The sequence below is a fragment of the Cibotium barometz genome, chromosome 4 (assembly GCF_041138505.1).
Source record: "Cibotium barometz isolate CiBa-2024 chromosome 4, ASM4113850v1, whole genome shotgun sequence".
In the NCBI taxonomy this organism is placed as follows: domain Eukaryota; kingdom Viridiplantae; phylum Streptophyta; class Polypodiopsida; order Cyatheales; family Cibotiaceae; genus Cibotium; species Cibotium barometz.
Window position 1 is genome coordinate 37,795,421 of NC_141049.1, and position 27,318 is coordinate 37,822,738.

Below are 27,318 nucleotides of genomic sequence, written 5' to 3' on the forward strand. Positions count from 1 at the left end.
GTAAAAACCTAGCCATCTTTATCAATCTATCCACGACTACCCAAATGGCATCGTGACCCTTGCTGGTACGTGGAAGTCCCGTAATGAAATCCATGTACTTTCCCACTTTCTAGACGGAATATCCAAAGGATGTAATAACCCAGCAGATTTAAGGCGTTCAGTCTTGTTTATTTGACATCGATGACATCGGACCACATAACTCTGAATAAAATCTTTCATTTTTAGACAATAAAATGTCCTTCTAACTAAAGCTAAGGTATGCTGTATGCCAGGATGTCTTGCCGATGTACGTCGTGGCACTCAAATAATAGGATCCTTAACCTAATTTTCGGCACATCTGGCATGCAAACCTTATCATTTCGGAATAAAAGACCATTCTAAATTAAAAATTGGTTGGCTTTTCCTTTCACTAGGTTTTGATCTACTTCAAAGTTGGACCCTGATTTTGCCAATATTTTCCAAAGAAAATCTCTATGCTACATTTTTCCTTGAGTGAATCGTACAAGTTAGAAGTAATTTCAGTGAAGCAAAGTTCATTAACTTCACCAATTTGACTCAATGCATCAGCAATGTGATTCAAGCTACCTTTCCTATATTTAATCTTGAAATCAATGTCCTACATCAACTCAGTCCATCTGGCTTTTCTACCCTTTAAGTCTAGTTGATCACAAATATATTGTAAAGGCTGATGATCTATCAGACCATAAATTGAGACACGTAAAGATACCATCTCCATGCCTTTAAAGTATAAATGATTGCGTACAACTCTTTCTCCTGAACTGGGTACCTAGTATGTGCATCATTGAGTTTCTTACTCTCGAAGGCCACAGGCTTCCCATCCTGGAAACAAAGCTGCGCCTACCGAAAATCACTAGCATCAGTCTCAACAATGTAGGTTTCCTAGGATCTGGCAAGGCTAACACGGGAGCATCTTGAACTTTATTTTTTACAATCTCGAAAGCCTCCTATAGCTTATCATTCCACACAATTGTAGAATTGGACTTCTTATTTTTCCCTTTAAGAAGATTGGTAAAAGGTACAGTCAACTTCAAATAATCCTTGAAGAAATACCATAAAACCTAAGAAAGATCTTAACTGTTTGACTGTACAAGGAATTGGCCATTCCAAAACCTTTTGGATCCGATCCAAATCTATACTCAAGCCATCCCGAGAGATCTTATGACCTAAGTATAACAATTCCTTTTTAAATTAATTACACTTAGATAATTTACAATATAGTTTTTCCTTTTTAATTACACTTAGATAATTTACAATATAGTTTTTCCTTCTTGAGCCTTCGTAGAACCTCTTTAAGATGACTCTCATACTCATCCAAAGTTTTGCTGTATATCAAAATATCATTTAAGAAAACTACCACACATTTTCCTAATAGATCTCAAAATATATTATTCATCATCTGGTGCATTAGTGAGACGAAAGGGTAACACTTGTCCTAAAAGCAGTTTTAGGCACATCTTCCTTTGCTATACGGATCTAATGATAACCAGTTCGCAAGTCAAGCTTTGTAAAATACTTAGCTCCATGTAACCTATCAATAAGATCATCTGATCTAGGCAATAGGTATCTATTTTTAATTGTAACCTTGTTAAGACGTTTGTAATCAATACACATCCTCCAAGTACCTTGATCCTTTTTCTTAACGAGGAGAATTGGTGCACCCTAAGGAGACTTACTTGGTCTAATTTGACCCATCCTCAAATATTCAGCTAGTTGTTTGGCTACCTCATCCTCCTCAGATGGGCTAAGCTGATACGGAGGAATACTAACGGGTTCCGTCCTTGTACTAGTTCTATTTTATGGTCCACCTCTCGTTTAGGAGGTAATCCATGATATAACTCATCAGGAAATACATCCTAAAATTCTCTTTTGATGGAACTTAACACTTTACTTTCCCAAACATCTAAAGAAACAATGCTTACATTACATGAAGACACTGGATCCATAACCAACTGGAAAAGTTCATAGTTAAACATATCTTCCATTAATTCCAGCTCATTGATAAAAGTTTCCTTGGGTATAACAATGTTTCCTTTAAGAGTTACAAGGCTTCCATTGTGATGGAAAGACATCAAATGTTTAACCCAATCAATAAAAAAGTTCTTATTTTTGCTATGAAACCATTCCATTTCCAAAATTATAACTACATGACCCAAGCTCATGACATGGAAATCAAGCCTATCTGAGTACAATTGGATGTCTAACGGTAGTTTTGACACCTTCTTGTCCCAAATTGGACTTGTTCTCTAGCCATCCTGACCTTGTACATGTGATCATTCTGCATGGTTTCCAGCTTCATCCTCTGGTACCACAATATTGTCAATAAAATTATGAGTACTACTACCAGGATCAAACAAAATATGAACCCGATGTCCTTTCATTGATCCATAAACACGAAATAATTCGTTTGGACCATAAACACGAAATAATTCGTTTGGACCATAAACATCTTTACTGAAAGTACAATCTAAACATTAGGTTCCTTCAAGATGCATAATATTGACTTCAGAGAATTTACCTTGAAGTTTTGTGATGTGTACAGATTTCTTTCGTATGAACTTTTTTGGTGCTACCTTTTGACTAGGCGCTGAATTTGTTGTAGCTCCATTCAAAGGACAAAATTTCTTTGTATGCCCTTTCTCCTTGCATTTAAAGCATGTACGATTTTCCTTACAAACTTTGGTTTTTGGCTGGCATTGTCACCATTTTTTGGTTTTGGTGTGAACCAATTTTCTTTTCTGTCCATTGTTTGAATAAGTAAAAGTGGATTTCTTTTCACTTGACACTAGTTTTGATGAATTGGCGTCAACCATTGTCTTGTGAAAAACCTGAGCAGCCTGAATAGCATCCTCATCTATTTTAACTTTGCACTTCTTCACCTCGTATTGATAATCACAAGATAAACCATTGATGAAAATACCACATAAGGTATGATCATCAGAGTTGGCTTTGGCAACCAACTGTCTAAATTTTTGCACATAGTTTATCAAAAGACTCATTAGCCATGCTATTTTAACTAGCTTGGCAATAACTTCAAATTCATCCTCAGGTTGGAAAAACTCCTTCTTGAATGCATCTTCAAATCCTTGCCAAGTAGTGGGAATAGAATCTTCTTTAAGATCCTTCCACCAAGTCAAAGCTTTCCCCTTTAACAATCCCTGTGCCATCTACAGTTTCTGCGCAGCATCAGTGAAAGGGTGAAAAGCAAAGTGTGTAGTCCACCTGTTAAGCCAAGCATCCACACATTCTTGTGTCTTCTCCTTCTTCTCCCCACTGTACACCTTTGTTGGTGTAAAAGATGGAGCAACTGCTTTGGTAGGAGTAGATGAGGTGGCTAGAAGAGCTTTCTACAGAGTTAAGATCTGCACCTTAAGTGATTCCATCTCATCATGGCACTTTGCTATTGTAGCCTCGAGACGCTGTGTCACCTCCAAAAATTCACTCTTTGCTAACGCCTCCTCTTCTTCTTCATGGAATTTAAGATCTTCCCTTCCAGAATTGGGATGATCACTCATGTCATCGACATTGTCATTGACCGAAAAGTCAATATGAGCCATGGTAAATGAGTTCTCTATGAATCTGGATTATACTTTCCTTTACCCTTCTCTTGATCCCTCTTGACCAAAAGCTCTAGCAAATTAATTCACTAGAATCAACTGCACATAAGAAAAAATGATTTAATTAGCATTTGGTGACTAGATATTAGTAAAAAATCATGAAAACACTGTCTAGAATCAATCCAAACAGAAAATACGAAGCATGCTTGCATTAATAATATGTGAATAATTTGCATTTATCTAGTGTGAGTCATAAAACGTACTAGAATACCAAATAATCCTCAAAAATAAAACATTCTTGAGAAAAAAGAATTACCATGATTTTTTTTTCTAATTTTCTCTAATTTTCTAGGGCCTCAAAATACACTAATTTTGAATTCCACCAAAACCCATCTTATGGGACTCCAAACTTGTATTTTTCCAAAAAAAAATTAGCAGATAAATTTACCAAAATACCATTGATATTTTAAAAATACCAATTTCTAGGATTTCTAAAAATAATTTCTAGAATTTTCCATTGATTTCCAGGAATTTTTCCATTAAAAAAAACCCCAAACGCATTAGAATATGAATGGTCCAAAAATTTCAGAATCTCGATGGTCTTCCCGGAATACGGAAAGCCAATAGTCTCAGGAAAATGAAAAGAAAAAAAAATCAGAATGTGAAAGATCAAAAGTTTTCGGAATCCAAAAGGTCAAAAGATCCCCGAAATTCGGAAGGCCAATAGGTTTCCCAGGGGGATGGAAAGCCAAAGGGCTCCAAGAAGGAATTTTTAGAGGGAAAAAATTTCAGAGAAGAAAAAAATTTCAGATCTTTTTTTTTTCAAAATTTTTTGAAAAGTTTTGAAAAGCTTTTAATTATTTTTTTTAAATATTTAAAAGCTTTAATTAAAGCTTTTCTAAGCTTTAGTTTTAAAGCTTATAAAATCATTTTTAGGGGGGGGGGGATTTTTCCGCCCGACGGCCTGCAGCGCAACCCTCCCCCCCTGGCATTGCGATTAGTGAGAGAGAGAGAGAGGAGGAGGGCTCGTCGCAAAGCAAACAAATGATAATGAACACCGACGAGACGAACGCACTCTAGAAGACAGTGAAGATAATGAGATGAAGCGATGGAAGCAAGTCGATGAAAAATGCACAAAAAGGAAAAAAAGATGTATTTATGATCTAGTCGTTGGCCCTGGTGGCCATCTTAATTGGGTATGCCACGTCTGTCTGCAATTCGTGGATGTTTTTTTTTTAACCATTTCACGACGTGAACTGGCATGAGTCGGTTCACGACGTGAACTATTTTGGAGTGTTTCATGACGTGAAACAGTCTTGAACATTTCATGACGTGAACTAGCCTAAACCGGTTCATGACGTGAAACAACTCGTACCCTTGTGCATGCAAATATTGATACCCTATATGCTCAAACACTCCAAGGCCGGATGTTATGCATTATGAGGAGTAGAAGTGTACATGTGAAATGAATGAACATGTTTCACGGCATGAAAAGAATACCCCTTTACCTTGTACCCAATTACTTGGAGTTGGGTACCCCTCGTCATCCTTTTTCCTTTTATTGCCACTGGTACTTGGAGCCTATGGGTATGTGTTGTTGCAACTGCTTAAGTTCTGAGTGTGAGAACTTTCAAATTTTCCTTCCATCGAGTGGAGGAGTACATCCACTAAATCTTGGTGAACCTATTTTGTTTCCTATGCATGTGGGTGCATGTCTTCTTTACCTTGGTCCATGGCTTGGTTCAACTTTTCCTCATTGGTGGTGTCGCACTCCCCTTTTTACTTGTTTGAACTTGTTTCTTTCTTTAGACCCACTTTGGTTCTTCCTTAGCACTTGATTTAGTTGGAACTTGGTCATGTCTATGCTTATGCCTCTCTTCTGTTCTTCTGGAGGTACATGCGGAATTGGGTTTTAGTACCCATATCATTTCGTTTCCTTGATATGGGTTTTAGTACCCATATCATTTCGTTTCCTTGATAATAGCCCTGTGTTGCTAGTAAGTCTTTTTGCTCTATTGAATGCTAAGTTGTGTGCGGGCTTGCTTGGAAGCCAAATTTTTGTCCTTGGTTGGATTTCCTTGTCTCTTGCTTGTAGCATGGATTTTTTGCCTTGATACCCTTGAGGTTTTTTCTGTCTCATAGTATCCTTGTGCTTGAAGCTGGGCTTTGGGAACCCACTGTTGTTTGCCTGGATACATTTGTTGCCTTTTCTTTGGTTCTCTTGAAGAGGGATGATCTTTCGATGTGGATGCTTGTTCTATTAAGGCCTCTGTTTTTCGTGGCATTGGAGACTCCATGTCACATGCCACTGCCTGTTTTCCCTTATTCAATGGACTCCATAATGGCACAGTGATGGTGCCTTTGTCATCATTGAGTTGTTCACGTTGTGCCCATTGGATGTGACAGTTGTAGGCGCAAATCCAGAATCGTCCTAGAAGCATTTCCTCTTCCATGGTTCCTGCATGCATAATAAACACCTTTCTGACCAAGGGATTATTTTTGATTGAGATGTTTATATTCAAAAGTCCTATTGTTTGTGTAACATATGGATGTACACTGCGAACTTGTGCATTAGTTGCCTCTAGGGGGGTTTGTTTAAGGCTACCCATGTCTCATAGGAAATCGAGCTATGACTTGACCCCATATCAATTAATGTGATGCTTGTCGTGTGACCACCCCTTGTAGAGACTTTTACACTGAGTCATGCAGGTTCAATATTCTGGTCATCCAAGCAAGGTGAGTGAAGCCATGTTTACGTGTATCATTATCCCTTGGAGTCTTTGTTTTGCTTTGGCTTCCCTCGCCTTGGATTCCTCTTGAGCTTGTTTGATCTTTTCCTTGGCTAGCTCTTTCTTTTGTTTCAGGAGATGCTCTTATGTGAGCATTTCCTAGGTCAGGGGTCCATAATATTTCTTGAGTTTTCTTCCATTGATATACCCCTCCATTTATATCACTTCGATAGTTTTAATTTGGACTGACCCTTGAGGGGTGATTTCAGACAATCTAAAGGTCCTAACCCTCTGTATTTTAGTTTCTTTTTCTTAGTGGTCCCAACACCATACATGGTCCCCCATTTCTAGTTCTTTGTGATTCAGGTTATGGTCAAACCAGGGTTTTCTCCGTAGTTTTTGGACCATAAGCCCATGCAATGCAATCAACCGAGTTTCATCGAGTTTCTCCAAGTCAACCAACCTCTTAGCTAACACATTTTCAGCGAGCCTTTCCTCCTATACGACAATTTGCAAGCTTGGAACTAAAAATTCCATAGGCATTACCGCATCAGTGCCATGAGCTAGACGAAAGGGAGTGTATCCCATCGCTACCTTATACAATAGGCCCATAGTGTTGTAGTTAACTTGTGCTCCAAACCCATGCCATTGGCTTCTAAGGTTTTAGTCAGGATAGCACATAAAATCTTGCTTGTGTTCTCTACTTGGCCATTTACCTGTGGGTAATAAGGTAATGATTTGCAATGGACTACAAGGAATCCTATAAGTAATTGTTCAATCAACTCATTAATGAAATGTGAACCCCAGTCATTGAGACTAATTTAAGCAGGCAGCCAAATCTGGAAATGATCTATTCATATAAGAACTTGGCCATAGTCTGAGCATCAGTTTTTTTAGAGGCTCTCGCCTCTGCCCACTTAGTGAAATAATTTGTGGCCACCATGATCACATAATGGGCTTGTGATGGATGCGTTGCTAGACTAATGGGTCCAACAAAATCAATACCCCATTTCTAAAAGGGTTGTCTCACAACAGTCACACAGGGCTGAGTGGCATCCTGTGATTTTGATGTGGAATAGCAAATCGTTGACATTCCTTGCATCTCTTTACAAATTCTATGGCATCCCCGAATAACGTAGGCCACCACAGTCCCGCTTGAAGCACCTTGCAAGCTGTAACTTCTCCAGTAAATTTCCTCTGGCTATTCTTGCGTGTGCTTCTTCTACGATCATAACAAACTCATCATCTCGCACACATCTCCTAAGGATATCATCCTTGCCTAGCTATCCAGCACATCAATTGACAAGGTGCAGCCAGCTTAATAAGCCGATACATCTTCTCTTTGTTCAAAGGTCAATTTTGTGGGAGCCCATGAGCTAGATAGCCAGATATTTCCTCACTCCAGTCAGGCACCATGTTAAGTTTGAATAGATAAGCACCTGGGAGGTCATCATCAATGCTGGTTGTTGTAGGTTCTCCATTTGGAATTCTAGACATATGGTTTGCCAAAACATGTTGTGTTCCTTTTCTCACCGCCCTGTAAAGTCGAATTCCAGGAGTCGCAGCAATCACAGCGTGTGATTCTTCTCGTGGTGCAAGGCTTATTCACTAGATATAATAGGACCTAATGGTCCACAAAAAATATAAATTTATTGGCCAGTAAGTAATGCTAGTATTTCTTTACAGCATAAACCTCGGGAGGTTCACCTAAAAATATGTAAGTATACCACATGAGCTCAAATGAAGGGGTTTTTTAATTCAAAATTTAAAGGTAAGTTTATAGAAATATATTTACAGAAGGGGTTTTCAAATCGCTTTTGAAAAAAAACCCATAAGTCCTTAAAAAAAAGGGGTCATTTTATTCATAAAAAATTCACCGGTAAGGGGTTTTTTAAATACCCCTTGAATGCATGTGATACAAAGGGTTTCTTAGTAGTGCACCCCCCAAGCATAAACCATGGCCAACCCTTCACACTCAATGGTGGTGTAGTTTACTTTTGCATCATTTAGTTGACGATTGGCAAAGAAAACTGGGTAATCCAATTTGAATTCTCCAGGTTGCGCCAATACACATCCTATAGCAAAGTTTGATGCATCTATGTGCACGTGGAATACAAGATCCCAGTTGGGTGGTCTCACGATTGGTGCACTAGCCAGTGCGTTCCTCAACTTATCATATGCCTCTTGGCATTCCTCAGTCCATTCAAAGACAATGAGTAGTCTATACAATGTTGGAATTAGGGTTAGGGTTGCAACAATGCACACACACAAGATAGAGAATCTTGAGAGCACACAAACTCACTAAATTAGAATTAAAAAATGTGTGCCAGATACAAAATATAAGTACACACCCCAAAATGAGTTGAGAAGAGGGTGTACATACACATGGGGGAAAAAAACCTCCTAGTGAGGGAAAAAGTATCTTGGCGGTCCTAAGTGTATTCACACACATCACTACCATGTAATGCTACAAATCCCCCCTAGAGTGATGATGTGAACATGTATAGGGTATGGCTGATCAATCTTGAAAAGGCACTAGGCCTAAAGCTTTACAAAAAGCTTCAAACTTTTCATGAGGAAGAGCCTTCGTGAATAAATCTGCCATGTTGTCATGTGTAGGCACATAGACCAAGTTGATCTCTGTTGCAGCAGAGAGTCTTTTCCTGACATAGTGGTAATGCACCTCAATGTGCTTAGTGGGGGCATGAAACACAAGGTTCCTCGCAATCGCTAATGTGCTCTGGCTGTCAGTGAAGATGACTGTCCCCAACACCCAAATCAGCCATAAGACGTCTGAGCCACACACACTTAACTGTAGCTGTACAAGGTAGCTGTAAAAGCTACCTCAGCTTCACAGCTGGAAGTGGCCACTGTAGGCTGCTTCTTGTTGAGACATTATATACATGAATCACCAAGGCGAACGCAAAACCCACTAGTGGACACTCGTGTGTTATAACATCTAACCCAATCTGAATTACTGAAAGCACGCAGCTGTGACTTACCCCCCTTTGGATAAAATAATCCAAAATATTGAGTGCCCTCCTGTAAATAGCGAAAAACCTGCTTAATAGCCTGCCAATGCTTCATACCTGGGCTATGCATAAATTTGCTCAACTGTGAGACCACATACTGTATATTTAGCCTCGTGTTGCACACATAAAGAATGGATCCAATAGCATGCTGATACAAACTAGCATCAAAAGAGTCTCCTGCATCTTGAAGACTAACTTGAGTACCTGTCTCCATAGGTGTAGCCATAGGTTTATAGTCTTCAAGATTAGACCTCTTTAATAGCTTTTGTATATATAATATATTTAGACTACAGCATAACAATGCCATCATTGCGCTCCATAACATGTGGCTTTCCTCCATCAAACAAAGGTAGGAGCGAATCAAACATGTCCTGTGAGCATACATTCTGCTGTTTTTTGCATTAAAGCATGGGCTAAATTGAGTTTTCGACAAAAGCAATATCTCTACTTACCAAAATACACTTTGAGGCTGGATGGTAGAGTCTGTATCCCTTGCTTTTTGAACTGTATCCCACAAATATGCATTTAACTGCCTTATCATCAAGCTTACTGCGTTGTTGCTCAGGCACAAGAGCATAAGCAAGACAAGCAAAAACACGTAAATGAGCCACAGAAGGCTTCCTACCATGCCAAGCTTCATAAGGAGTTTTAGACTACAAGGCCTTGGTAGGGCATTTGTTCAACACATAGTTTGCGCACGTACTTGCCTCTAACCAAAAACCATGATGTAAATCTTGGGCTTTCACCATACGTCGTGCCATGAGAGACCCGTTCTTCCTCTCAGCCACACCAGTTTTTGCTGAGGTGTGTATGGCACTGTACATTAATGCCTTATGCCTTTTTCAGCCAGATATGCATCATGAAATTCCTTGGACATATACTCTCCCTCCCGATCTGAATGAAGGGTGCCAACTTTACATTCACATGCATTTTTAGCCATGGATACAAAGTGCCTAAAGCACATAAAAACCTCAGACTTCTGCTTTAAAATGGGTACACCCAAGTTATATCTGGAGTAATCATCTCATCAATATAAGTGACGAGTAGAGATATCCCTCAATAGATGGTGTCCTCATAGGACCACATACATCACTATGTATAGGCTGTAATTTCTCAGCAGCTTTCATAGATCCATCCTTTAGAAATGATGCCCGATGCATTTTACCAAGAATACACTCCTCACATACATGTCTAGTAAGGGTCTCAAGACTTGGCAACTCAGACACCATATCATGCCCTTGAAGGTGTAACAAACTGCCCATAATTTAAATGGCCGAATCGTGCATGCCATAAATCAAGACTTGGCAACTCAGACACCATATCATGCCCTTGAAGGTGTAACAAACTGCCCATAATTTAAATGGCCAAATCGTGCATGCCATAATTCTACATCACTCATAGCACGAGTCGTAGAGAGACTAAGCAAGCATCATGCTGCAACTTCTCAAATACATCCATCTTGTATAGGCCATGAAACAAGGTACCAGAGACAATGACAGAATAACTATCATTTCTATCCTAAACTATACATCTGTCATCCACAAATTTCACCATCAAGCCCTACAAGGCTAAGGCTGAGAACTTGACAGCAAGTTCTTCTTAATGCCTGGCACATAGAAAACTTTAGAAAGAGTAAATGCACCCCCATTTATAGCAGTGAGCACAATTCTATCAACTCCTTTGACAGGATATGAGAAACCATTTGTACATGTGACGGTTCCTGTACTTGGGACAGATTCCAGAGATGAGAACAAATTTTTTTGTGAAGTAATGTGCTTACTAGCACCACTGTCAAAGTACTAAGCATTCGATTCTGCCACTAATATGCATACATCATGACCAGAAGGGTCATAACTGTAATGCATAGTCCATGCCCAATCATCTTGAGAAAAACTTACAGATTGCTTCTTCTATGCACTTGGTGCAGATGCATCAGCCACAATCATGCCTGATTCTTTCTTTTTCTCCTTCTCTAGTCTTTTTTTGCACTCATTTATGTAGTGCCCTGGTTTCCTGCAATAGTGACACTTGCCCTTTTTTTTAGGCTTATCACCTTCTTTTTAGGCTTATCACCTTCTTTCTCTGCATCCTTACGTGAGGATTTTGATTTTGGCTTATAGCCACCATGCGAAGAAGCTTCACCTTGCCCTTCTTTTTAGGCTTATCACCTTCTTTCTCTGCATCCTTACGTGAGGATTTTGATTTTGGCTTATAGCCACCATGCGAAGAAGCTTCACCTTTGCCTTTCTGACTGGCAACAAAAGCTTGGTCACCAACTCGCATAACAGATCTGTTTTGCCTAAACGTCTCTTCTTACAACAAGAATACTAAAACTAGCTCATCAAATGTAAGGGCATTTGGATTTCCCTTCATCATGAGTCTAAGGGTAAAGGCAAAACTCTGATAAGAATCCGACAATGCATTGAGAATTATGGGTACCAATGTACTATCAGGATATATCTCATCCACACTAGTGAGCTGCTCCTTGAAATCTTTGATCTTGGTCAAGAAGCTGTTCCATTGAGTCTCCCTCATTCATGTGCTCAGACTCCAATTGTTTGTGTAGATATGCAACACGTGCTTCATTGCACACCTGGTATAATGCAGCAAGTGCATCTCATGCCTATTTTGAATGATCGAATATAAGGAATAATGCTTCGCTTCATAGAAAGTGCAAGTAATGCATGTGCCTGTGCATCTCTTCCATCCCATATCATTTGAGTAGTAGTGGGAGGTACTGGTGGTGCATGAGTGGAGGAGCCACATCTGTATCAGATTCTACTTCAGATGTACTTGCAGCACCTGGTTGCACTGGTAGTTGTGAAACAAGACGAGTTTCACTACCACTGACCACATTCCAAAGGCCTTTAGCAACCAGTACATGCCTCATCATATAGGACCACAATGGGTAGTTAATCGCATCAAGTTTGTCCTCAATAGACAATATGTTGAATACATCACTACTGCCAGCCATGACTTTCTACCAAATGAAAAATCTTTCAACACACTGCAAGTACTCAGTATTCACTGAATGCAATCTCGAATGGCTAAAATTCACCTGCAAAGTGTATGAAAAATAACATAGAGTAGAGAATAGAGTGTTACTGGTGAAAGTATGATGGTTAATGTTGTTGAAGACATTGTAGATGCTGCTGCACACCAAATCTTTACCGCTGCACAGCAGCCTAAATGCCCAAAATCTTTGCCGCTGTACAGCAGCCTAAACGCCCAAAATCGAGTAGAACCAATCCAAAATGATGCCTCTCCAAAACGTTTGCAGAAACCTTGCGATGCCCAAAACGTGCCCAAATCACGTCGCAGACCCCGAAAAAGCTATATACTTTGTATACAACACACTACATTATATTCCTTCTTCTACTCAGAGGGTATCTCAATCGGAGACAGAAAAATAGGGTCATGTGAGGAGGGAGATAGACTACTAGATCAAGTGTCAAGGAAGCTAGCTCTGATACCAGTTGTTGGAATTAGGGTTAGGGTTGTAATAATGCACACACACAAGATAAAGAAGCTTGAGAGCACACAAACTCACTACATTAGAATAAACAAATGTGTGCTAGATATAGAACATAAGTACACACCCCAAAATGAGTAGATAAGAGGGTGTACATACACACGGGGGAAAAAACCTCCTAGCGAGGAAAAAAGTGTCCTGATGGTACTAAGTGTGTTCACACACATCACTACCATGTAATGCTACATACAATGGCATGGAAATCTCAGCATAGAATATAATGAAGTGTCGATAATACCCAACGTGTCCCATAAACTATTGTATACCTTTGTAGTTTGTTGGTGGCGGTAATTCCAAAATCAATTTTACTTTGCTGTTATCAATGGAAATACCATTCTTAGACACAATGTGTCCTAAGATTACACCGTGGTTGACCCAGAATTGATACTTTAAATGGTTTAAAGATATAAGATATAATCGACATCTCTCAAACACCTTCCTCAAGCAAGCTAAGTGTTCGGTCCAAGTGTAAGTGTGTACACTAAGCATATGTACCCCACATCATATTGAAAGTCATCTTGTGTTAGTCTTGTGGTGCTATGGACACCTGATTATAGCCTGAAAACCCAAAAGTCAGAGAAATGCATGTCATGCTAAGGCCCAAACTGTATCAATTTATCAACTTTGTATTAACTAAGCACTTTAGATTGGCCATATGGTCCTCAATGATGACACATAATTTGAGGCCTCTTGTCACGCTAGTTTTGAGAGAATCTAAGATTGAGGAAACAGAATTGTATTTCGTATATGACCAAAGGCACTGTTACATTGACCCATGTATTTTTCATCCCAACAAACCTAGGGTGCCCTTACTTATGAAGCACTATGTGGATATCCAACACCCATATAATCCCACAAATACATTATTAATTGATGATACCCTTGAGAAGGCTATGTACAATCCCATGGGAACATGGATATCACCCTTTTCTTTCAAAGATAATGCTGATGATGTTTATTTGGAAGAACAATTGATTCCATATTTAGATGGATTGTACAAATCAAAAGACTCTGTATAAGATTATGTAATGAGAAGTCCTTTTTTGTAATGTTTATTTGGAAGAACAATTGATTCCATATTTAGATGGATTGTACAAATCAAAAGACTCTATATAAGATTATGTAATGAGAAGTCCTTTTTTGTAATGTAATGTTTTCAACTGTTCTATTCTCACTCAAGTAATGTGTCTTGGAAAATAGTATACATTGTATTGTTTTTTGAAAGTATTGCATCGAACAAAAGGGTCTTGATTAATTATGTTAAAAGAGTACATTCAAATTTGTAATGTTAAGTAGGAGTGTCATTAACAAGATAGACTTGATTAATTATGTCAGAAGAGTACATTGGAATGGGTATTGTTAAGTAGGAATGATCTTGACTATGTTACTCAATTCTTTACATTGTATTAGTCGCTCCCTTCTAAGGAGGACCTTTCTTCCATTGTGAATGAAATTAAAGTGTGCTGGCATGTCTTGCAAGAATTCTTCGACAATATCCTTCCGTAGCTATTGTAAATTACATTTTCCTCGTATAGAAACAATTGTCACCAGTGTTGAACCTTCATCAATCACTTCAATGTCTATGACTTTGTCATCCATTGCACTTGCGGCTTCATGATCCATTGGTACCAACTCTCCATTGATGTAACGGGAACTGCTATACCAGAAGGACAAGATAAAAGTTTGAGTTGCAATTATGTACTTCGCAACTACTGTCTCCAGTGCAATGTTACAATGGATATCGTCAAAAACTTTACTCGGTCATCCCTCATCAAGAAGTCTTGCTAAGAGGAATGTGTCCAAATCTTTAGAGACAAGCATGGTTCTCGCTATCTTCACCTGAAATAAGCTAAAAAGTTCCACAAACACAGTAATTGGTAGGTAAACAATAATTTTTACTACACGAGTTGGAATGCTCCCTCGTAGGGAGTGTTGCACATCCTTGAAGAGCTTGCTCTTTGCTCACTCCATTACTAAGGGGTCTGGGATAGGCCAATCCATGTAGTTCCACGCAGCTTGCAAAGGTAGCTCTTCCAAGCAGCCAGCATTGTGTTTCTTGTTAAGCAAATGGTAGAAATGATCATAGAAAAAGATTTCTGTATCTACAAGGCTTTTGTTGCTCCTTCCCTCATACTGTAGCTGACCAATGTGTGCGTGAACCACATTCATAATTCCAATGATGCACTGAACTGGCTCCCACTCCTCATATGATGAGGGGTACACATCTGCAAAACCATAGACGTGGACAATTTACACAGTTCATTAGACCATTATGAGAAAATGAAAGATTGACAAGCGATAGATTTACTTACAGTTTTGTCTATAAGAGAGCAATTTTATGTCATCTGGATTCTCAAGCACAAGCTCATTATGCATATATATATGCTACACTAGGACTTCCTTAGTGGTTGTCCTTCCAGTCTCTATCTTGAAGTCTTTTACTCTTCCTTTCCATGACACCCTAAATGTATTCTTGTTGCTTGTCTTTCTTTTCTTCCTTGACTGCATGGTGATTAGCACTTTATCCCCACAAATTTTGCGCATTGAGAGAGTTGGATACAAGTATAGCAAACACTGATGATCTTAGTCTCCTTGACCTAGGAATTGAATCATCTATGATGGTATTAGTGGGGCAAAATCGGGATGATATAAAACGAGATTTGCTACCCATCTTTTCAAGAAGGAATGGAGTACAAAAGCCTGAAGCTTCAGAAAATGGAGTGCAGCAGAAGGTAGAGGAAATGAAAAGAGTGTGAGATATTGTTTAAGGCCAAGAGGAAGTTTAAGAGGGGGTGAATTTTCCCTCCTTTGCAAAAAGGTGTATTTAATACATGGATTTGAATAGAAGTTTCCCTCCCTACAAAAGTGTAGGTGTGTTTAATGCATTCGGGTGTAAAAAGTGACTATCAAGTGTAAGTAGAGTACATTTTGACGTGAGAAAGAAGAGTTTTTGGATTTAGAAAAAAGAAATAACCTATTTTTCAACGTAACGTTGCCTTCTTCCTGATTGGATGCACTCCTTTTTCTCTCTATACTAAAAGGCCCTACGAATGACCTCCAAAATGTCCTGATGTGAAAACCCAGCTACATATAAGCAGTCAACAGCACATTAGAGCTGAAGCCTTTGGGTGAGTGTTCTTCAAAGTCCTCCCCTTCTGTCCATATCTTCACTACTAGCCTTCTTCCCAAGGGATTCTCAATCAGGGCCATAAAAATCTCTTCTGGCTGCTTTAATTTCAAATACCATCTTCTAGATCTAGGCCCAAACTTGGGGGATTTGGCTCTGACATCATCCCATGTATATACCTACCAACAACATTCAAGCAGCATTAGGATATCCTAGTATACATTAACATCTCATTCATCAATGATTTGAATCACCTAATCCCTAATTGTAATGCCTGAATAGCCTCAGCATACCTATTATTATTCATCTTATTAATATAGTATACAGACTAGCAAAAATGCACACATTTAAAAATTACTTCAATAGCCTCTACCCCTTGACTGGTCCCTTTACTGAATATCAACTCATTTCTAGAAACCCAAACCACCCACACAAGCAACAATATCTTATAATACAAAATATTAGATCAATCTCATCTGCCTCCTTACATAATCTCCCGAGTAACCAATCCCCCCAAAATCCTCACTCCCAAGTTGCCTTCTACCCATTTACCTATCTTCCCCCAGAACCCCTTGAGTGCAAGATAGTCCTAGATGGCATGTTTCCCCTTTTCAATAGCTCTTTTACATCTGGGGCATGTCCCAATAGTGAAATTCCTTTGGAGAAGTTACCCAAGGTAAATTCAACAAACATCTCTCCATAGAAAGGTTTGAGCTTTCACTGGGATCAAAGCTTCCTAGATTAGATTCCACCTCTTCCTCTAGGTGTTCAGATCCTAGCCTACTCTCCAAACTTTGTTGAAATATTTAACATTAATTTCACCTTTACACATCTCTTCATACAGTTTGACCCCGTTGAACCAGTTCCAATCTTGAAACCAAGAGGCTTCATTAAATGCTATGGAAGACCAGCTTTTCTCAACCTCATCTAGTACTGAGCTCAAGATCTGAAACTCACTTTGTTGAAGTCTGAACTCCCTCACAATTTGTTGTAGTTCTTTCCAGCCAGCTTGGGAAAAATCCCAAATGTCCCCAAATTTCCTTAGACCTCTATTATTCAAGCATCTGGAGATCTTTGTATCAAGAAGAGCTAGAGGGGGTCTAAACTTATGAGTCCACCACATACTCAAGTTTAATAGAGAATTCCCAATAACTCTAGTACACCCACTCACATGCTTAGCAAGTTGGCACACCTTGCAACAATCAACTCATGCCAATGGAGTATCTTGGAGCCTGGAGGACAACCTGGCATCAATGGTTTGAAATATTGCTACAAACAAGCTATAAATGACAAACATATGTACCAAGCTGTTGCCAAAGGGCTCTCTTTTGAAACTTATAAAAAACTACCATATGCTCATGGTAGTTGGCTCCCATAATGTCACAAGTTTGCAAAGTGTGAGCAGGAAAGACTGGTAGGGGATGCCATCTTAGTGTTATTTGTACAACATGTTGAAGTGTTCATGACAATCAGATTCTACCAAAATTACTCCATGAAACTTTATTTCAATTTATGTCCTCCTCTTGATGCATTCAAACATCAAGTACCGAAAATGCTATGAGGACAGTATATTGGCAAATGGGGCATGCAACATTGTTTACTTTTGTGTTGTCCTTTGGCTACCACGCATGAGCAAGTGTGACTGTATTTAACAACCACCTCTTAACATGTCTCTATTGAAAACACTTCAAGGCATGCACCATGACAATAACAAGCTTGTCCGAAAATGAGAGCACTTCATGATAGTACATATGTAATCAGCTTCTAAACTATCATACATGTCTTGAATTCCAGAGTTCACTTCCTCAAAAGCCTGAGCATGTATTTCTTGGCTCTCATTCAAACTTTTTAGGCTAGCTCAGCTTTGAATATGCCAGCAAAGGTGACTGCATCCAGTGACAATCCCTTAGTTTGCATTCATTTCAAAACAATTTACTGCTTCTTCACCGTCATTATGAAACTCAGTATTAATCCTGAAGGGATATTGTATTTATCCAAGGGCTTTAGGTCCAGCTCATTAATGACAATAAGACATGCAATGAGCTACTCTTGGAATGAATGAGACTACATTGATTGTAACCTTCGATATTCTATCAACTTCCTATACAGCTCACTTAATTGTGAGGCCTAGCTTAAATTTTTGTTTAAAAAACGGAATTTGAAAAATGGTGCTGTCAGTCACAAAGGATAAATAAAGTAAGTAATGACGAAGCTATAGGCACTATTATTGCTCCTTTCAAATCTGCTACAATCACAAAAGCATCTTGCCTGGTAGCATTGGGGAGAAGAAACAGGACGGCATATCAATACCCTGCTGAGCATGTGGAGAGGCAGGGCAAGGAAAAAAATTCAGAGCTTCTCAGATATGCGAATCATGAAGGCATTGACGGAGGCAACATCAAGTTGAATCCACGAGGATTCAAAGGCATCATGTGTGAAGGTAGCACCAAGGTCCTGAGCAACAGAACGGAAAACCATGCCAAAGCGGTTGGCATGTTGGGCGCCCAAGCAAGGCCGCCGGCTAGAGACTCCTACAATGAGCACCATCTTGGAGGCAGAGGCAGGCATAAGAGCTGCACAAATCATAGGCTTGGCCCGAGCACCCTTTTCCTTGAGGGCGTCCATGAGAAAGTAGCACAGCTTTGTCAAGGCGAGAGGATGTGCAAGTAGCTCAGCATCGGAGCTATCCTCTAATTTCAGCCATCGAAAGCCTGGGGCACTCTTGATGTAGCCTTTCTTGGTGATGGCCAAGCTGCCCTGACGAAGGGTGGCCCGTTGGACGCTGATGGCACGCTGCATGCCCAGCTGCAGCTCCTCCAAGTTGTTCAGCGACAGGGCCTTGTAAGCACTCCAGAAATGGTCAGAGTGGTGGTTGCCTCCCCATGACTCCAGCAGTGCGGTCGCGCCATATACCACATCTGCAGCCGAGACCTTGGAGCTGTAGCCGTGGAGCCTCTGGAAGCTGCGATAGTAGAGGTCAGTCAGGCCATACTCAGGCAGGAGCTTCTGGAACTCTTCTTTCATGCGTTTCTTCATGTCACTACTCATGTATTGGAACTTCTGCTGGCACTCAACCAGCGCAATACCCATCTTGGCCAGCAGCAGACGCAGGCGCTTAAGCCCATTGTCACTCCATGTTTTCAGTTTGGTAGCCACATAGGAGGAGCAGATCATGGAGTCATATAGGTTCCATTCCCGCAGCAGCATCAGGCGGGGTTCATCCTCATAAGAAATCCTGGACACATCTGGCACCCGCACCTTGGTGCCATCCTTGAGCGTGACAGAGGTAATCATCTCCAGGTTTCCTGCTCCATTGATGTGCTGCTCCAGCTCCATCACGCCTGCCTGGTACCTCTCCACACTTAATCTCTCATGTACAAACTGATCTGTGAGTGAGACACAAGCCAGCCACAGAAGTTCGTTGCTGTTCTTGTGTAAAGCATGAGCTACCTCGTACAACAAGCATCCTGCTGGCCTGCCATGGAATGTACCCATCCTGTAGTACTCAGACTTGTTCTTTCTCACGCTTTGAAGCAAAGTGCCCATTACTCCCTCATGCTCTGTCCGTCTCTTTTTCCGCCCTCCAGCCGCAGAACCATGCTCAACGGCTTCATCGTCACTCTCTTCTTCATCGTCGTCTTCCTCCTCTGGATTATCTGAATCGCCCCCGGACTCGTTATCACTGCTTAAGTCACAAGCGTTAGCCAGAGCTGCCAGATCAAAAGCATATGGCATATCTGCTTGTGACTCATCTTCTCTAGAATAGAGAACAGTGACTTGACGGTTGCGCTCACTGAGATTGTGCAGGTGAATGGGGCGATGGCTGTCTACCACAAAAATTCGAACTTCAGAGCTCAGCTTGAGCAAACGGCGCAAGTCTCGAGAGCATCCCCAATTGATGAGTAGAGCCACAAACGGCTGGCCTCCTGCTGAGAGCGTGGAGGCGATGAGGGCGTGGTTGTCGCCGAAACTGGCAAAAGGATAGACGGAGTACCTGATGGAATCTTGAGCCAGGAGGTGTGTGGCGATCTTGAGAGCACAGAGAGCGTCTGTGTCAGCGGTGGAGGGGAAGATGAGCACAGGAGAGGAGGGGGCTGCTAGAGCGCAACTTCGCAGGCCCTCGTAGAATGCCGCACCGCTCTGCTCCCTCATCTTCCCGCAACATCAAAGGGGAAAAGCACAGATCTGAGCTAAGGTGAGCGATGAGATGATCAATTTGAATTTCAAAAAGTAAAAGGGGGAAGCCTGGCCACGTGGTTTCTTTGGGACGCTTTCATACCTAAAGCCATTAATGGCGCCCAACCTTTGCGGTTCACGACTTGTGTCAGCACCAGGATCTATGGCTAGAAAGAGGCGTCGCGATTGGCATTGAATAAGCACCGTCGGATCTGAAGTGAATTAGGGATGAAGTCAAGGTGAACTAGGGATAGAGTGAACTAAGGGTGAACTACGATGAAGGTTATCCGACAAAAAAGTGAACTAGGGATTGCACAAACTTTTAGGAATATTGCAAGGGATTAATTGATTTCAGAGGAGAGCCTTAAAGTCTATAACTAACATAGGGTCTTTATAAAAGGTTTGGGATATGCCTATGTTTCATACAATTAAGAGACACTAAGGTATGCACTCGGTCCCATGATAAGTATTATAGTAAACTTAGGGTAAACTGCGTGACTAAACTAAGGGTAAACTCAGAGTGAACTAAGTGTTTTCTGGCTATCCTTGCATATCAAGTAAACTAAGGAGATGATCTTAGAGTGAACTAGGAGATACCTAGCTATAAAGTAAACTAGGGCTAAACACTTAGTAATCTGGGATTCCATACTCCTTCAGTATTCTCATACTCCTATTAGGGTCCTTATTTATCATATAGGTAGATTTATTATTAGCTACATTTTGGGAAGGTTTTTTGTATTCATGTTCTTGCCTTGCTTTCTCATCACCTCTAGTAATGCTCCTCTTGTTTGATGTTTTTTTAAATAGAAGGGATGGAGCACCTTGACAATTACATAAGTCACTTCGTGTGGTCAGAGGTTGATTCAGATGATGGTTCGAGTAACTATGAAACAAGCGACCATGAAAGTGATGACGATCAACCTCAAGTCGCCATTATGAGCTTAGAACAGCTAAGCAAACAAAGAATCTTTTCTCCACTTAATCCACATCAGTATGTTTCTCCCACATTCTACTCTACTTGCATATTCACTCTACTATATAGTCACTCTACTATTCGGAAAAAATTATAACTCTACTTTTAAAAAGAGGACGACAAAAAGAAAACCATACATATTTTTTATCTTTCATGACAAAAATTCCTATGGATTCACATTTGAGAAAAACATAATAAAAATATCATTTATTGATATTTCAACTGATTACAATACTAATATTTTTTTTAAGAATAAAGGAATATATTCTAGCTTGTGGATGTTCTCGTCATTGTCACTATCATCAACTTCAATATCAATTGGAATGTCTTTATCTTTTTCAATTTCTTTACCCGGTCTATGTGTTTGCTCTTCCTCCATTATTTCAATTGTTTGCTTATTTGTCTTATATAAATTCTCTACTATTTCATCTTCATTGAAGGCATACCTCAAATCGTCAACTTCATTCTCATTTCTTTTCCATCTATTCATGAACCAATCTAATCTTGGATGTGAAGCATCGAAATTTTGTTTATTAATAAAAATGTCAAAGATATCTTTCATTGTTGTGTTGGATGGGTATACCATTGTCCTCCATAAAGCATCAACTTTTTGAAGCTCCATTCCTCTTCCTTGATATGGTGTTATCCAATTAGAAGATGGGTAGTACTTTCCTGTCTTGATCATTTTATGAATGGTGGTGCAGAAATTATTGCCTAAAGGATGCTTTAAATAGAACTTCCAAAACATCAATGCTCTATCAAAAATGTTTGTTGGAGTAAGACAAACTTTGTTCTTCAAATCATCTGCACCATATTGCATGTAAATTTCTATTCCCATTGAAATATCTTCAGCACTAATATTATGTGACACATTTTTATAATGAGGCTTATCAATATCTTTCATACAATAGCCTATCATACCATGAAATGTGTGCATGTTCTTCTGCCTTAATGCTCTACACATTACAATGCCACCAATGTGATTATTCTTATTCCAACCAAGATACTTTTTGATGAGCTTATTAACTGCAATTATTGACTTTGCATGAATTCTAATGACCATTTGATAGTGTAAATGGAAAACTGTGCCTCCTCTTTCCAATGAGCAACTACCAGCAAGGCATTCTTTAGTGATAAAATCATGAAGATTATTTAGTAATGCTTCATCAATGTCACTACCACCTAATAATATTGTCACACTTAGCTCAAGCACTTTCAAGTTGACACTGGATTGATCTAACATTGCATCTTCATTAGATAACTTCTTTGGTCTTCCACGATTTTTCTTAGGTTCTATGCTTGAAACTTCATGGCTTTCATTAGTTGAATTTATAAATTTTCCAGTCGTTGATTCTCTTGCTCTTTTTTTCATTTTTGACATTTTACTATATAATAAATAAGAAAAAATAGGTTAATAATTCAGAATACATATAGTCAAATTAGTGATAAAATAATAATAAATGAATAAGTTAAAAATTTAAAATATTTGTTATCAAAAAACATACGTGAAATTGGACGTCGTATATGACAGAACCTTGTGCTAGCAAGAAGAGTTAAAGACGCAGAATCTTAATCTATTGTAAGCAAATTATTAATTAATCAATTTTATTAATTAACATTTTTGAAAAGAGAAATACGATTTTATAAGTTTTCTCTAATCTTGGTTAAGGTTTCCAGAAGGATAAGATAAACATAAGATTGAGAGAGAGAGAGAGAGAGAGCAGAAAATAAAAAAATTATCTGGTCTTGTATTTCAATTTATTTTATATAAATTAAATATATATCCCTAATCACTAATGGCTCTACTTATGAAAAAAAATCAAAGCTCCTAAGTGATTGACGACTTACAGAATCCGCTTGCACGGTCAATAAAAAAAACTCGAATAAAATACCTATAGGCAAAAAAACACAACGAAATACTCCTAAGTGATTGACGACCTGCAGAATCCGCCTGCACGGTCAATAAAAAAAAACTCGAATAAAATACCTATAGGCAAAAAAACACAACGAAATACTCCTAAGTGATTGACGACCTGCAGAATCCGCCTGCACGGTCAATTAAAAAAAACTCGAATAAAATAACTATAGGCAAAAAAACACAACGAAATACCTAAGACATACAATAAAAACCCTGTGACAACCCGAGATTAAGTTTTCTGAGAATACCCCCTCGGTGAGAGAGATTAGGGTTTATGAGATGTCCCAAGCATTGAACTTGTGTAAGTGAGCCACCTTTGCAAAGATGTGAACAAACAGAACCAGCGAGATGACGAATGCACACCTTGAAATGGTGCCGTCTGTTGTATACCCATTCTTGTCAATGGCACACCATAATCCCTATAGCTTGCCATCGTTTCTTAGACCATCCTTGCAAAGATCAGAACCAGCGAGTAGAGAGAGAGAGAGGGGGAGAGAGGGGTGGCGATAGCGGTTGAGAAAAAAACTCGAATAAAATAACTATAGGCAAAAAAACACAACGAAATACCTAAGACACACAACGAAAACCCTGTGACAACCTGAGATTAAGTTTTGTGAGAATACCCCCTCGGTGAGAGAGATTAGGGTTTATGAGATGTCCCAAGCATTGAACTTGTGTAAGTGAGCCACCTTTGCAAAGATGTGAACAAACAGAACCAGCGAGATGACGAATGCACACCTTGAAATGGTGTCGTCTGTTGTATACCCATTCTTGTCAATGGCACACCATAATCCCTATAGCTTGCCGTCGTTTCTTAAACCATCCTTGCAAAGATCATAACCAGCGAGAGTAGAGAGAGAGAGAGGGGGAGAGAGAGGGGTGGCGATAGCGGTTGCCACAAAGTTACGGTTGGAGAAACCTTAATTAATAAGGTTACTAAAAAATTTAATACGTAAGGTTTTTTGAACCTTAGGTTTTTCGATTCAACTAATTAATGAATTTTATTTATCGCTCATTGTGTGCCCCTATTCTTTCGATCAACAAAGTTACGACTTGATGAAGGTGTGGATCCAAAAAAGCAGCTTAATAACCTTGGAGGATTTGAATTTGTGTGACACTAGAGGCATGCTTGATTTAAAGAGATGGAGGAAAATGAAAGACAACCTGAAAATGAAGATGGTTCTTATTATCTTTGCTTAAGTTCACTGCCAAAATTGAAGATATCCTACAGAGGAGTGGGAAAGCATTGTGCAAGAATGTCACACAATGGGAGATGGAACATGTCATCTAGGGATAAATGATACTCTTCAAAATATTAAGTCCACATGGTATGTGGATATTAAAAGGTGGGGAATTCCTATCACATATGTGAAGGACCTTCTCAAGGTTTGTGAATGTGCAAGATGGACCAAAAGTCACAAAGTATCTCAACCACTTTCCAAAAATGACAGTATTCTACTTCTTAAGCGTGAAAGGAATGTATATCACATGTGGATCAAGCTTTGATTGAGATTATGATTGAGCACAAAGTAAGGCAGTGATGGTTCGCTCCATTAAGAACCATGGTAGATGCAAGGCAGTCGTTGATTATGCATGCCATAGAGGTAGGAAACCACATAGGAGAGGAACCAAAAAGAGACTTAGGAGGTCAAAGAGATGTGGTTGCCGGTTCAAGGTAAGAGTACAATATTTTACTGACACAAAAAATGCTTCCATTTCATTGCATCCTCTTCATGAAGGACATATCCCTAGCACATGTGAGGATCTATATCATTTACCGGTACACCCAAATATCATTGAGTGCTGCATGGAGGATTTGTTTGATCTGGGTGGCTCCTGACATGTGTGGCAAAGATGTCTCTCTCAAAAGAAAGATTACATTATGAGCAATCCTTGTGCGTTGATCAAGTAATCTACATGTTCTTTATGATTCAAAGGGAGATTTCTATGATGTCATACCAGATTCGCGATCAAGTTACCATCTATAACTACCTTTTATTGGCTTACAATGAATGATAAAGATAAACCATTCATTGTTATTATTCAAGTTAAGTGGATGCTAGATATGGCAAAGTATTTTTCTATGCATAATTCATGGGCTATTGAAATTACTTTTAAGACAAATGTATTTGGTCTTCCATTATATGCTGCAGTCTTGCCAAACCAACATGGCGTAGATATAACCATTTGGCTTATGCTATGCACCAATGATCTAGGCTCAGACCATGAAAGTATTGCCCTAAAGATAACCCTAAATACAATTTTCTCTAGAATGAAAAATGTTTGACCTATGGCCCTTGTTATTGATAAATCTCAAACAGAGCTTCAAGCTTTTGATGAGGTGGTCAAAGAAGACCCTTATTATTGGGAGTACGATAGCTTGGGACTTCACCAAACAAGTCTCATGTCATATTATTATGTGTTGGTTTCATCATGCAAAGAAAGCATGGGCAGAGAACCTTCTCCCAAAGGTATGGCATGGTTTGAATATGTGCACGCCCTTTCTTTTTGTTGCACAAGTATCATTTAATTCAACAACCTTGCATATGTAGGTTCCAAAGGAGTTGCAAGATCATCTTTACTCTTCAATGAACGAGGCTTATGTATAGTGTCATTGAATTTGATTTTGAGCAAAACTATCAAGGACTTCTGCAATACTATGCTGCATACGGGAATGTGCAAAGATATGTGACAAATGGGTGGTGTGGGCAAGTTTGTCCTTGGCACAAGAGATGGCCCAAGTACGGTCGTCTATTCACTTATGCAAATGTGGACACAACAAGCTTGGTTGAGAGATTATGGCAGTATGTAAAGTACACTCTGTTGGATGCACAAATCAATAGGTCTATCCTAGATCTTCTACATGCTATTGTGGGTGATTCTACTAGTGGCACTTGCATGAGTGGGACTTTGTTGGAGTTTTTTAAGCAAAAACAAGAAATAGGTAACTAAAATTTTTCAATGTGTCAATTGTTTTGGGTTGATTTCATCTTATAGAATGTGATTTTGATGTTCTAGTTGACTCGAGGCACTTTAATATCCATGGATCGTCAAAGAACCACACCATAAGACTATAAGAAGGCGAGAAAATATTACAACGATATGAGAATGATCCATCTTCTTGGTAGATTATAAATGCCATGAGATTATTGTTCAAGATTCAAAGTGTTTCTACTCCAAGTCATTGGTATTATGCGAGCATGCAATTATTGGGATTGCCCAGAGTTGACAAGTGCTTGCAAACACCTCTATGCACTATGTCTAATCATAGAGAAGCACTTTCCCCACTTGCTTCCCATTCTCCCAATTGGTGGATAATGCACATGGCAAGGACATACAGGACACAAATACAGATCATGTACAAGATGTTGAAAGTGCTATGGAGAACAATGTGGCAACCACAAGTTGCGGTGTGGATAATAGTGATATCATGGTTTGTGTCAACAAAGTGAGAGACATCCTTTCCAAGATTGAAGGAGAACTAGAGCACACTGATTCTTCTCAAAAATATACCTTCATGCATGAACTCAACACTTGCCAGGAAATTCTTATGAGAACTCTTGCACCCAAAGTCAAAGAAATGCCAATGAGAGGAAGCATTCGCCAAATAAAAGCAAATGTGACTCAAACAAGGCTTGGACATGGAAAGAAGCTAAAGTTGTATGCTACATCGGAAGTGCAAAATGAGATAGGGTCTTCCCAACCCACGAAGAGAGCTTGTGTAACTAGTGTATTATGAAGGAAGCATTAACATGGCAGAAATAGCGTCTAATTTCACGAAAAACCATGGATTTGGTGTCCAGATTGTTTTACCAAAACTTTTATGGTAGACCCTAGTGTTACCATCACATGCACCAACTATTGCCCCTAGTAGCAAAACATGCTCCAATTGGTGTAGAGGGATTTCTACTCAATAAGCATGTGAAAATCTGTGACATCTCAACTAATATATCATGCAAAATTACTGCGTGCAAAGTATGGGGAATCCCCAAATGATGAGAGGTACTTCACTAGTTCAAGAAGATGGTGGAGTCCTTTGTAATGTTTTTGCATCCGAATGGAGGCTTGTACTCTTGTAATGGTTTTTTTGTAATGCTATACTCTTAAGGTGAATTGATTCTGTGTGTGTGTGTGTGTGTGTGTGTCTCTCTCTCTTCTTCATAGAGGTGAATTGATTGTCATTCATACTCTCTATCTCCCCTATGAAGCCTACTTCTTGGTGAATTTATATTCCCAGGCTTCACCCTTTGTTCACT

General features: G+C 39.4%; 1 protein-coding gene across 1 annotated transcript; it reads right to left on the reverse strand.

Annotated features, from left to right (window-relative positions):
- Positions 1–18,167: 18,167 nt before the first annotated feature.
- LOC147639223 (cell division control protein 45 homolog) lies at positions 18,168–20,159 on the reverse strand. The gene has a single exon (XM_086782993.1). The coding sequence runs from the start codon at positions 20,145–20,147 to the stop codon at positions 18,345–18,347; it is 1,803 nt and encodes a 600-aa protein (XP_086639119.1). The 5' UTR covers positions 20,148–20,159; the 3' UTR covers positions 18,168–18,344.
- Positions 20,160–27,318: the final 7,159 nt, after the last annotated feature.

What these genes read in the sequence shown, in the direction of transcription:
- LOC147639223 (XM_086782993.1), bottom strand. Translation starts at nt 20,147, where the DNA reads ATGAGGGAGCAGAGCGGTGCGGCATTCTACGAGGGCCTGCGAAGTTGC.